This window comes from Medicago sativa, chromosome 1 (genome assembly GCF_051527215.1).
Source record: "Medicago sativa cultivar Bolivia chromosome 1, Bolivia_mono, whole genome shotgun sequence".
In the NCBI taxonomy this organism is placed as follows: Eukaryota; Viridiplantae; Streptophyta; class Magnoliopsida; order Fabales; family Fabaceae; genus Medicago; species Medicago sativa.
Window position 1 is genome coordinate 71,196,159 of NC_140749.1, and position 13,120 is coordinate 71,209,278.

The 13,120-nt window shown below is 31.8% G+C and overlaps 2 protein-coding genes and 1 pseudogene across 2 annotated transcripts; all 3 read right to left on the reverse strand.

The window, feature by feature from the left end:
* Positions 1-755: 755 nt before the first annotated feature.
* On the reverse strand, positions 756-4,027 carry LOC146956981 (putative F-box protein PP2-B12). Its single transcript, XM_085733138.1, has 4 exons — positions 3,914-4,027; positions 3,460-3,745; positions 3,239-3,366; positions 756-1,479 (listed from the first exon to the last, which is right to left on the reverse strand). The coding sequence occupies exons 2-4, from the start codon at positions 3,742-3,744 to the stop codon at positions 1,032-1,034; spliced, it is 861 nt and encodes a 286-aa protein (XP_085589264.1). The 5' UTR covers position 3,745; positions 3,914-4,027; the 3' UTR covers positions 756-1,031.
* A 2,340-nt stretch (positions 4,028-6,367) lies between these two features.
* On the reverse strand, positions 6,368-9,847 carry LOC146956982 (putative F-box protein PP2-B12). The gene is made up of 3 exons (XM_085733199.1): positions 9,427-9,847; positions 9,219-9,343; positions 6,368-7,103 (listed from the first exon to the last, which is right to left on the reverse strand). The coding sequence occupies exons 1-3, from the start codon at positions 9,694-9,696 to the stop codon at positions 6,668-6,670; spliced, it is 831 nt and encodes a 276-aa protein (XP_085589325.1). The 5' UTR covers positions 9,697-9,847; the 3' UTR covers positions 6,368-6,667.
* Positions 9,848-10,115: 268 nt separating this feature from the next.
* Positions 10,116-13,018, reverse strand: LOC146956983 (replication protein A 70 kDa DNA-binding subunit B-like; annotated as a pseudogene).
* Positions 13,019-13,120: the final 102 nt, after the last annotated feature.

Below are 13,120 nucleotides of genomic sequence, written 5' to 3' on the forward strand. Positions count from 1 at the left end.
AAAGAAACAAGGGAGAGAAACTGAAGAAGCCAATAAAAGTGTGAAAAAATGAAGTAAAGGTCAGTAGTAACAAGATCAAAGGAAACATAGAATGAACCAAGGGATTGAGACGATTCAATCAAGAATAACGATTTCAAACCCGAACTGGAATAATCATTTGTCATAGTTTACTTACCTTCGGTCGAACTCAAGATTACACAAACCCTTTCCAATGGGAATTAGGACCAAGGGTTAAAACAAAATAAAACCACTAAATAAGGAGTTTGGTAATAGTAAGAGAAACAGAATAGATAGACATTAAAAATGTTGAGTGTGAACCATTGATTCACAGAATTAGTTTAAATTGAATCATTTTAGTTTTTTTGGTCAAGACAACCTTTTACCATCTAAGCTTCACTTACGAAACCAATCTCCACAATTCTTAATTATTTAAATTGAGTCTTTTTTTTTTGTACTTAGATTAATATTTTAATCCATTCATACCACTAAAAAAAAAATTCTTATATTTTCTAGTGATTTAAATTCTAGTCCATTTAAGACATCTGCTCTATTTTAATTTAATCAATATTGTTTCACTCATGCGCAGTCCAACACAAATTGAGTGCTGGAAGAAGTGTTGATCCTTCTAACTTCTTCATTTTATGTTCTTACTCTGTTGGAGTAACAATGTTGATTAAAATAGAACCAATGCCTTAAATAGAGCAAAATTTTAAATCAGTGGGACAAATTCAGTAACTGGTGGTTGTAGTTGAGGATTCCAGACCAAATAATAGCAAATCTATATTGCATCACAATATATTATATAGTTGGAACAATCGACAGACAACACGAGGCAGATACCCACAACAAAGATATCCTAGTATACTGAAGAACAATAAGCAATATAAAGTGTGAATATATTTTACAAAGAAAGAGTTTAGAACAATAATATATAATATGTTGAAAAGTTGGAACTTCAAATCTTGAAACGTTGTTCTGCCATCCAAGACACAAGACCCCTTGCATAGTTCAGTGAATGTTGCTTAATTGTCTTACTTAGGTCTAACTTCTATTCCTTCAAATAAGAGACGTGTATTCTGGTTACCATCCTTCATCTCCATAAAAACATTCATCTTGACTTCTTTTTCTAAGCCTGAATTGAAGAACTCCCCCATCTCAATCTCAAACCACCCATCGCTTCTCAAAATAGAACTTTGCAATCCTAAAACTGTGTTGTTTGCCCCACCTTGGTAATTTCGATACAAACAGACAATTTTGGAAGTATGATAACAAGGATTTGTAACATCATGATGGTCACTTCCAACACCAACTGAGAACTCCACATGAGGTCTACTACATCCAATGACATCAATCACCTTGAACACGAGATAAGCTGCATACTGAGTATTTGGGGACAAGTCAATGGTGTTTATCCTACCACAAATGTTAATCTCATGGTCATTCCAGTCAACATCAAGAAGCTCAGCGACTTCAGAGAACCTATCCAAAAGTAGTACAAAAAAGTTACAAAGATTATAATATAGGAACTGGGAGAAAAGTTGAAAGTGGTTCATTAAATGACAAATGGAGTATCTATATAGGTGTCGATAAATTAAAAGTACAGGTTCATCAACTAAAAATTTGAGGCTGTTACCAAATATAACTTAGTATTTCAAGTTCAAACTGATTATGACAGATATCTCGGTTAATGTTATATATGCTGTGATAGGAAATCCAGCAATTACGTTCACCCTCACTTAAACGACGTCCGCTTTTCTGCATGCCTCACTTTCTCATGATAAGTGTGGATGTAAGCACAACTGCTTGATATTGTCACAAAATAAGGGTTGGAGTTGGACAAATGACAACAATATGCAAACATATAATAGCCAAGGTAATTCGCTGGCCACGGCTGCTAAGGACACATACTATTCATAACAAATGAACTTCTGACACTAGATTTCTAGGATTCCATGACAAAAGTAAAATCCAAAAGAAAACAATGGTTTCATTTAGTGCATCTTCAATGCGTATTCACTGTCCACATAGGCCTGATAGTGTAAGGATGAAATTACCCTAGCCAACTGTGCATTTCAAATATGTCCAGAAATTGTCCAGTATGTATTCTACTCGTCACACTTTATTTTCTAAAACTTAAAAACATTTTGGAGACTAAGGGGAATGTATTGGATTAGGATTCTAAGGGATTTTAAAAGACTTTTTAATTATGAAAAAGTCTTGTGGTATTCAATCAAGACTCTTTGCAATTTAAAAAAAGTCTTGTGGTATTCAATCAAGATTCTTTGTCATTTTAAAAAAGTCTTGAGGTATTCAATCAAGACTTTTCATCACTTAAAAAAAGTCTCATGGTATTCAAAATCATTCAAATTTCAAAGGATTGTTTAATAAATTAGATTTTGATGGATTTTGTGAGATTGTCTAGTGAAATTTTAACAAAAAAAAGTCTTTCATGAAGACATAAGATTTCTTGGGATTGTTTTTCTTTAAAAGTTTTTACATCTCTTTCTTATCCCTTCTTCCTTCTCTCTTCTCCCTTCCCTCTCTCCTCTCTTTTCTCCCTCCTCTCTCTCTCTCCCTTCTCTCTTCGTCTCTCTCTTCTCCCTTCTCTCTCTCTCTCTTCTCCCTCCCTCCCTCCCTCCCTCTCTCTCTCTCTCTCTCTCTCTCTCTCTCTCTCTCTCTCTCTCTCTCTCTCTCTCTCTATATATATATATATATATATATATATATCTCTTCTCCCTCTATCTCCTCTCTTTTCTCCCTTCTCTCCCTCCTCTCTTCCCCCTCTCTCTATCTCATAAAAATAAAATAAAAAATAAGAGTATGTATTCAAAATATTATGATAGAGAGTGTGTTGTAATCATTTCTTTTCAATTAGTCCTTAAAATTTATAAAATCTTTTGAAATCTTATAAATTCATAAAATCCTTTAAAATCTTATGATGTAAATCCATTGAAATCCAAATTGAAAATCCTGATTGTCTTTTAAAATCATGAAAGTCATTAAAATCCTACAAAATCTTTTAAAATCTTTGAGACTTTTTTAAGCAAAAATTGTCCTTCAAAATCCTAATCCAATACACCCCCCTAATAGTTAACTCTGAGATTATTGAGTGCATTGTCACACTTTATTTGAAACTAACTAAATTAAATCTTAAGAGCTGTGTCTTAATCTTATCAAAACATATTGGGTGGTAATAGGAAATAATAAAACAAAAGAAATAAAAAACTTAAGAGCTAACCTGGAATCTGGCGTACGAGTCCAAATATTTCGAGAACAAATAAACCAAAGCATAGAATCAGTAAAGTCGAGAAATCTAGCAGAAAACGTGCAACAGTTTTTTCCACTCTTTTTATCCAATTGAAAGCTCTACATTTCAACATAACCAATTGCTCCATTAACATTTTATACAACAATCAATTAATTTCATTCGAGAAAGCAGAGGGTTATGAAAAACAATACCATTCGAGCAGTGTCGTCCTCGTAGTCGGAGATGATGATATAGCGATCACATAGGGCAAGATAGACAGCTTTTTTGGTACGAATGTTGACATAGGGAGGAGAGTGTGTGATGAGAGTCTGTATGAAATAAGGATCGGAAGGGATAAAGTGGCTCCAGACAGCGTCGGAATTGGCGGCAGAAAGGAAAGTCTTAGAAACGAGGGAGAGTCTGACGGCGTCAACGGGAGTCGTTCGAGAGAGTATGGCGGCAATGCACTCTTCCGGCAATTCATCAAACGCACCCATTCTATCAGTAAAAAAAAAGAAGAGTAGAGCTGTAGTAATGTTATTCAATCCGAAAAATCACCATTGATTTTAATCACAACATGAGTACTTGTTAGGGTTTATTAAAAGGGGAAGAAGATGAATAAATGCATTACGAGAATGCAAAGAAGAGAGTGTTGTGATGCATTACCTAGCTGATGGGTACTGAAGAGAGTGTCGCAAGACCGAAAGGAAGAAGAATGGTTACAGTAGGTGTGTTCGGTTGTGAGAAGAAAATGAGAAGAGAGAAATAGGTGAGAGAGAATAAGAGAAGAGAGAGATAGATGAGAAATAGAGTAGATTTGATGGGTTGTTTGATATAAGAGAGAAATAAAAGAGAAAGAGATGCTGCTATATTTTGAAAAGACAAAAATGTCCTTGAATAAAAACAACATATAATTTATGATTGATTAATTTGTTTTTATAAAAATTAAATTGTTTTATTATTTTGATATAATGAAATTGTTTTAATTGATTAAATTAATAATATATTTTAATTCAATTTTAAACAAACTTAGTTTTTTTTTACAAGAACTTAGTTAATTTAATTTAACGTGTATTATATATTTTTCAAACCCAGTTTTTGAATTATTCAAAAAAACAAACAAACTCAGCTTTTGAGTTTACGGTCGTTTTTTTTTTTTTTTACGCAAAGAATGTACAGTTGTTGTTGGTTAGCAGCTACCCAAACCTCATTATAATATGCATGGTATAGTTGCAAAATTTATAAAAGGATGTGAAATAGCAATGGCATAAGTGTAAATTGGCCCTCTCAACTTCACTTCTCTCATGTTTCTCGTCACAATTGAGGAGAAGTAAAAAGGTGGTAGGACCCACCTATTTTTATTCTCTCTTCCCAATTTCTATGCTATCCAAACAAGAGAAGTTTGGTACTTCTCCTCTATTTCTCTCTTCACTAACTCTCTCTTCCCTAATTCTCTCCAACCAAACAAAGTTACAGAGCAATGGGTGTTGAAAGAAGAGGAAAAAAAAAGAGTGAGTAGAAAACAAAAACAACCACTTTTTGACTTTTCTATTTTCTTAATTCAATATTTTATTTTTTTAGTTTACTTTATATTATGTGGCACTGTCCAAGTGGCACGACATGGTGCTTAACGTGCCATGTCATCACAGTTAACGCCGTCAAAAGATGAAAACTAATAGAAGGACCTTACTGAGAAACGTTTGACAAATATATAAACTATTTTAAGTTTATATATTATAAATTGCTTTGGACAAAAAATTGTTTTAAATAATAAGTCGCTTTATAATACCAATGAAGCATTAAATGTTATTTTTCTTAAAAACTTTTAATTATTTAAATCATCTTCCATCAAAATAATTATTTAAAGGGTTAAATATGTTTTTGGTCCTTATAAATATACCAACTTCTCCTTTTAATCCCTCTAAAATTTTCCTTCAACTTTTAGTCCCTAAAAAATTTTCCATCTTCACTTTTTGTCCTTCTTTTAAAGTAAACTCATATGTAGAATACATATTTTTAAATTAAAGTTTGCATAAAATTTCATAATATTATAAGAATCTCTCCAAAAAAAAAATTAGAATTTTTTAACAAAACATGAATTTAATATGAATTTTTATATGTTTGACAGTTAAAAATTCATAATTAATTTATGTTTGGTTAAAAAAATTCTAATTTTTTGGGGGAATTTTTTTTACAATATTCTACACATTTATGCACAATTTCATTAAAAAAAATACAAAAATTAACCTTAAAAATAGGGACCAAAAGTATGTGATTGAAAATTTTATAAGGACTAAAAGTTGAAGGAAAATTTTAGAGGGACTAAAACGAAAAGTTGGTATATTTATAGGGACGAAAAACACATTTAACCCTTATTTAAATCATCTTAATAGTTTTTGAGCTTATATATTTTAATTAATCGACACCATTCAAAGTTCAAAATTCTTATATTTTCACCAATTTAAGTTCTAATTCACTAAGACATTGATGCTATTGTTTTTTTTTTACCTTCCAACATCTTAATGCCCCTACTTAGGTCACAAGCTTGCGTTACCAAGCTCGGCATTGCTGCTATTGTTGTCGATCCATTAAAACAACGAAAAGACAGGTTCAGTCTCCACAATCGATTTTACCAAAACAATCACACATATTGTAGCCAATCCATTAAAACAACGAAAAAACAGGTTCAGTCTCCATAATTGTTTTCAGCAAAAATCACGGGATCACACTCACACATAGTGCGGTATGAAAAATATAGTGAATTAAAACCCCGTTTAAACATATCAAATGTCTATGCAATCTTTTACCATCTAATTTGTTTGACTAATCTCCATAATTTTTAATTATTTAAACCGAGTCATTTTAGTTTTTTGCACTTAAATTAAGATTTTCATTCATCCGCACCATTAAAACAACAAATTATATCTTCCAGTGATTTAAATTCTAGTACATTTAAGACAATGGTTTTATTTTAATCAATATTATTACTCATGCATAGTCCAACATAAGACTAGTGAGTGCTGCTTTCCTTCTTCCTTCATTTTATGTTTCTCACTCGCTGTGCATAAATCACCAATAGACTCAATGCGTTAAGTAGACCAGAATTTTAAATCACTGAAATAATTTCAAATACCTGACGCTCATAGTTGAGGGTCCCAAATCAATTAATAATAGCCATTTCACATTGTATCACAATTTCACAATATATTATACAGAAGTTGTTGTTTTTTTTTTGACAGAATATATAGAAGGTTAATATCCATAACACATATATCTCAATATACAGAACCACGGTAAGCAATAAAACCTGTGCATATACTTTCCGAAGAAACAGTTTGGAACAATAATATATAGTATGTTGAAAAGTTGGAACGATATTCTCCCATCCTTGCATAGTTCAGTGAATGTTGCTTAATTATCTTACTTAGGCCTAACTTCTATTCCATCAACTAAAAGACATGTGTTCAGAAAACCATCCTTTATCTCGACATTAACATTCATTTGGATTTCTTCATATTCTAGGCCTAAATTGAAGAACTCCCCAATCTCAATCTCAAACCACCCATCGCTTCTCGCTCTAGACAACACTTCTACTAGTTGCAATCCTACTTCACTGTTCTTGTGCCCCCTACTTTCTACATTTGGATACAAACAGACAATTGTAGCATTATTATGATAATGAGGATTTTCCACACGAACTGTGAATTCCACAGGAATTCTATTAAGTCCAAAGACATCAGCCATCTTGAACACAAGATACGCCACATACTGAGTATTTGGGGACAAGGCAATGGTGTTTATCATACCACAAATGTCAATCCCACAAACATCATCAAGCTCAGCAACTTCAGGAAACCTATCCAAAAGTAGTACAAAAAGATGCAAAGATTATAATGTAGGAACTGGGAGAAAAGTTGAAAGTAGTTCACTGACAAATGAAGAATCTATATAGGTGTAAGATAAATTAACAGTACAGGTTCATTAACTAAAAATTGGAGGCTGTTGCCAAGAATAACTGAAGTATTTCAAGTTGAAACTGATTATGACAGACATCTCAGTTAGTAAGTTATATATGCTATTATAGGAAATCTAGCATTAACCTTCTCCCTTACTTAAAGGACATCCATTTTTCTACATACCTCAATTTCTCATGATAAGTGTGGATATAAGCAACATAGACAAGTGCTGATTGTGACAAAATAATAGCCTAGGTAATTCACTGGCCACGGCTGCTGCTTTGACAAATGAACGTCTGACAGTAGAATTTTTGGCATTCCATGGCAAAAATAAAATCCGAAAGAAAACATCATTAAATTTAGTGCATCTTCAATGTGTGTACAGTTTCCACACATGTAACCTAGTTAGCTTCTACACAGGCATGCAAATGTAAAGATGAAGTCACCCTAGCCGGGGGTGCATTTCAAATATCTGAGCAGATAATAGACTAATATATAGATGAGGAGTTCAATGCAAAGACAAATGCTGCCCCATTTTGTTAACAGCATAACTGGTGTAGGTCTAGAAATATTCCATATAATTGTATTCTACTAGTCACACAATTTTTTTTTAAGAAGTAAAACGTTTTGGAAACAAGTAGTCAACTCGAGTTTACCGAGTACATTGTCAAACTTTATTTGAAACTAAACTATGCGGAAGGAATGTTTGACTATGGGGGAATTCAATACAACTTGAGTATAATGTGAACATGGTAACATGGAATAATGAGAAAATGATAGTTTGGGTGAATAATGGTAACATGAAATTCAATTTCCTTGTAAAAAAAAAACATGGGTACTAGTAAGTACTTATCTATGAAGCAAAACCTCAAATACAGACGTGTCAACATTAATAATAATTTAAGAAAAATGATATAATTGAATATAATTATATGTGTCGGTGTCAGACATGATACCAATCAAACACCGGAGACACGCGCCCTAATCCGAGTATAGGTGCTTCATAGCTACTTATTGGGTGGTAATATAAGAAAATAATAAAACAAAACAGATAGAAAAGTTAAGCGCAAACCTGGAATCATGCATTTCAAATATCTGAGCAGATAATTGACTATAGTTTCTACAGGCATGTAGGCTAGTTAGCTTCTACAGGCATGCAAATGTAAAGATGAAGTCACCCTAGCCGGGTGTGCATTTCAAATATCTGAGCAGATAATTGACTATAGTTTACTAATTGTAAAATGTTTAATTACTCGAATGTATCAACAGAATCATTTGATCATTTCGGCTAATGATTCTAACAAAAATCCATTTTTGGGTATAATAAGAATTTTTATTCTCAAATAATATCGGAGGGTTTTGTCATCGTCATGGAAATTCCATTTTCCTAGAATTAAGCTCTTCCTTATAGGAGGCAGAAATCATAAAATCTTATAGATGAGGAGTTCAATCCCAAGACACCCTTTTTGATAACATCATAACTGATGTAGGTCAAGAAATATTCCACTATAACTGTATTCTACTAGTCACACAACTTTTTTTTTCTTTTAAGAAGTAAAACATTTTGGAAACAAGTAGTCAACTCGAGATTACCGAGTACCTTGTCAAACTTTATTTGAAACTAAACTACGCAGAAGGAATGTCTGAAAATGGGGGGAACTCAATACAACTTGAGTATAATGTGAACAGGGTAACATGGAATAATGAGAAAATGATAGCATGGGGGGAACATGGAATTCGATTTTCTTGTAAAAAGAACATGGGTACTAGTAGTACTTATCTATGAAGCATAGACTCAGACACAAACACCTGACATATGACAAAGGTAATAATTTGAGAAAATTGACATAATTCAATATAAATGCGTCGGTGTCAGACATGATACGTATCTGGACACACGCCTAATCCGAGGAGTATATGTGCTTCATAGCTACTTATTGGGTGGTAATATGAAATAATAGTATAATTAACATAAAAACAATAAAACAAAACAGATAGAAAAGTTAAGAGCAAACCTGGAATGATGCATGGGAATCAAAATATGTTTCCATTGAGGCAATAAAAAACCATCATCAAATGTGAGAGATCTAGCAGCAATCATGTAACAATTTTTTCCACTCTTTCTATCCAATTGAAAGCTCTACATTTCAACATGTAACCACTATTAGTATACAATGAACTCAACGATAAACCCTAATTTTGGAGAAATTGGAAGAAGAATACCTTTCGACGATCTTCAGTGATGATACGGCAATCAGAAAGAGCGAGATAGAGATCCTTTTTTGTGGAAGCATTGGCAAGGGAAGGAAATTGGGAGATGACAGTGTCGATGAATTGGGAATCGGAAGGGAGAAATTGATTCCATACTTCGTCGGAATTGGCGGCAGAACGGAAGGTTTTGGAAACGAGAGAGAGTCTGACGGCGTCAAACGGAGTGGTACGAGAGAGTATAGCGGCAACACATTCTTCCGGCAATTCCTCAAACGCCGCCATTCTTTTGATTTTATTTTTCAGTGAAGAAGAAGAAGAATACAGTTTGATATTGTTCTGGTGATTGCAGCATGTATAGTTTTTTTATAGTATGAGGCAAGATTACATATTCGCGTGAATTCAACGAAGCCGTCTAAATTCACAAGTTGTGGTTGTGTTTCAGCACTTACAAAAAAAAATATATATATTCTTCATTTTTCTTAAAAAAAAATATTATCCTTTAAAAAAAGTACTTACATAAGTATATTCTAATTTTTTAGTTTAAAAATATTTATTCTATTTAAATTTAATCTTTACAATTTTTTTAATTCATATTTGAAATTACAGTGTTTTATTAATACTTTAAGGCGGGTTTGATAAAATTACAATGATTTAGTGAATTTATTTCAACTAGTATTTAGACCCGTGCGATGCACGGGAAGTTAGATATGACATTGATTGATCTCCAGTTTGAAAAGCATTTCCTTATCACGTAACTTGTCAAACTCGGTTGGATAATCATTTGTGGTCTTTCCCTATTTTTGATTTGGATGAGTAGACAATTAAAACCAATGTTTATTGTTTTAATAATATAACATAAAAAATACAAAAAACAATATACTTAAGTTCATTATCAATATCATTTGTTCTTTTGCAGTCTTTCCAAAGTGCTGTGAAATAACTCCATCAATCAACACAAAGGTAGTTGACCCACTATCATCCATAACATGAATGTGCACCATAAACCTAAAATGAAAAGTGAATATACATGAAAGATCCAATAACCTTATAAGGAATCACTAACCACAAAAATCAGTGACTAAAAGAATAAAAGTGGTGATGATGCAACTTGTCGTTTATATAATCATGTACATAGTAAGTTATTAGAAAGAAAGAAAAAGTTGAAATTAGATTTGCTAATTATATAAGTAACCGAATAGAAAGAATAATTGAGTTTAGCTTAAAAAACATGAGTGAAACATAAGAAAAATTAATATGGAAAACGTTACCTTTTTGTAGCATCGACTAATGTATCACATTTTTCACAAAAGTATTTTGTATAAACAGGTTCAACCTTCTTGAAACACTTATCACATGAAACGTAGCACCACTTCTTATTGGTGTCTATGTCAATAATTTTAGCCAAGACAACACATGCACCCACCTGCATAGTTATTAAATTTATTTAAAGAATAATAATTAGAAAATTAAAACACAAAGATATGGATTAAGAATTATTTAACAACATAGTATAATAGTATAAGTCAAAGCAAATCAGCATAAAGTTGTAGACCTGTTTAGCTTGTGTAATATCTGAAACTGACATGTTTTTTGTTTGGAGTAGATCATTAGAAAAAGAAAGTGAAGATTGTGTTGTCATTTGGGTGACCCCTTAGGTCAAAGATGCATTGCCAGTTTCCATTGTATCGTAAAATATAAGAAAATCATACTTAACAAAAACAAAACAAAACAAAATTCCAATAATTATCAATATATAATATATGTGTAATAACGATAGGTTAGTGCATACCCTTTCTTGTAGGTGCAACATTCTTCAATGTTGGAATTTATAAGCAACTTGGTTTCATTGAATGCATTGGCAATCCCATACATACCTATTAAAACGATACACCAAAAGGTATTAAGTGATATATATCATTAATAATACAAAGAAATTAAAAATAATTACATTTAAAAAGATAATCTAATTACCACCAAAAACTTTAAGTCGACATAGATGCATAACAACTACAACAGGAAAAGTATTTCCATTTGTGCTCATATAGCTATTCATTTGTTCAGCAAAATGACCCCATAAAGTACAAATGGTTGTATTGCTCCTGAAATTTACAAAATAATTTTTATTAGACTAAGAAAAATTTAATTAAAAAAAACATCTATATATGTAGTTAAAACAAAGATAAAAAAAAAAACTCCACTAACTCAAGGTCTTCAAGAGTCAAGTCCAAGATTTTAGCCAATTTTCCTTTTACTTGAACATCCATAATGTCAGTCGTTCCAACCACATGCCAATGACATCTACAAATAAACATGGTTGTAGAATCATAAAAAAGAAATCATAAAAATCTAAAAGTAAGTTAATATTTAATTTGTAAGTTTAGTATAAAGTACTAACCCATTAAAACACCGTTATCAGTACCACCAATACTGTCCTGAAATTTTGTGAAGTTAAACAAATTTACAGGAATTTTATCATAAGATGTTTTGGTTATAATAGTGCTTCCTAACAAAGTTAGCTTGTATTTGTGATTTGTTGGCTTAAAATTTCCTTTATTAAATTGGACCAAGAACTTTTCTATAGTATATGAAGCACCCTCTTCAATAGAATCTCCAAGTTGTTTGAAATCCTTGCTTTTAATAGAAGCTTATATCTTTGACAACTGAAATAAATAAAATATTATGTGAATTTATGTGAATAAAAAGATAATGAGAATTATAAACCTGAAACAAATTCTTTCAAAAAAAATAAAGGTGAAACAAAAAAAAAACAATGATATAATCATATCAACACGTCCATAGTATGGACAGTCATGAATCAAATTTAAAAACTTCTTTTATTATCAATTTATAATAGTTTAGGTTGTTTTTTGGGTGTGTTTTGGGCTGGCAGCTGGCTGAGGTATGTTAACCTCTCCCATGCCGTGTCCTGCTAAATTCAGTTCAGCAGTTTTGCTGCTCCTGTTAGATGCGGCTGTGCAGTTTGGCCGTTTTAATTTTTTTTTTTAACGCCATATTATTTTAAAACAGAGCCACCCAAAAAGAAAGTGTAGTGAACTCAAAATAACAAAGAAGATTATAGTGGAGGAACAGGAACCCCGCACACCCAAAAACTGCACAGCAACAACCAAAACAAATAAATCCCCACCTTTAAATTTAATAGGCTAATTGTTTAAATTTAATAGGCTAATTGTTTTACTAACACGTTCATATATGGTTCTTTTAATTTAATAGGCTAAATTTACTTGTGATGAAAAAACAGAAGATACAACTTGTGAAATACATGAATAAATCAAAGATCTTTAATAACAAAAATGGATAGGTATAATAGAACCATATAAAAGTATATAGAGGCATGTTGTTTCATCACACATAACACAAACATGTTGTAGTATAAATCAGAGATATTTAACAACAAAATTTATAGGTACAACAGAACCATATACATGACCCATGCCTTTTCATCTAGCAAAAGTAATTCAATACTGGATGCCTCTTTTGGTTTGTTGAAATCAGGAATTTTCCAAAGATTAACTATACGAACACGTATCTTCCAATCGATTTTTCCAGCAACAATGGCATCAATATCAGTAATATGAGAAGCCATTATTCAACCTACATAGAATTGAAAAGAAATAAATCATAGAAAGGTAGACAAAGTTAAAAATATTAATAGAGAGATACTTTAATCTTTGATATAAAAAAGAAG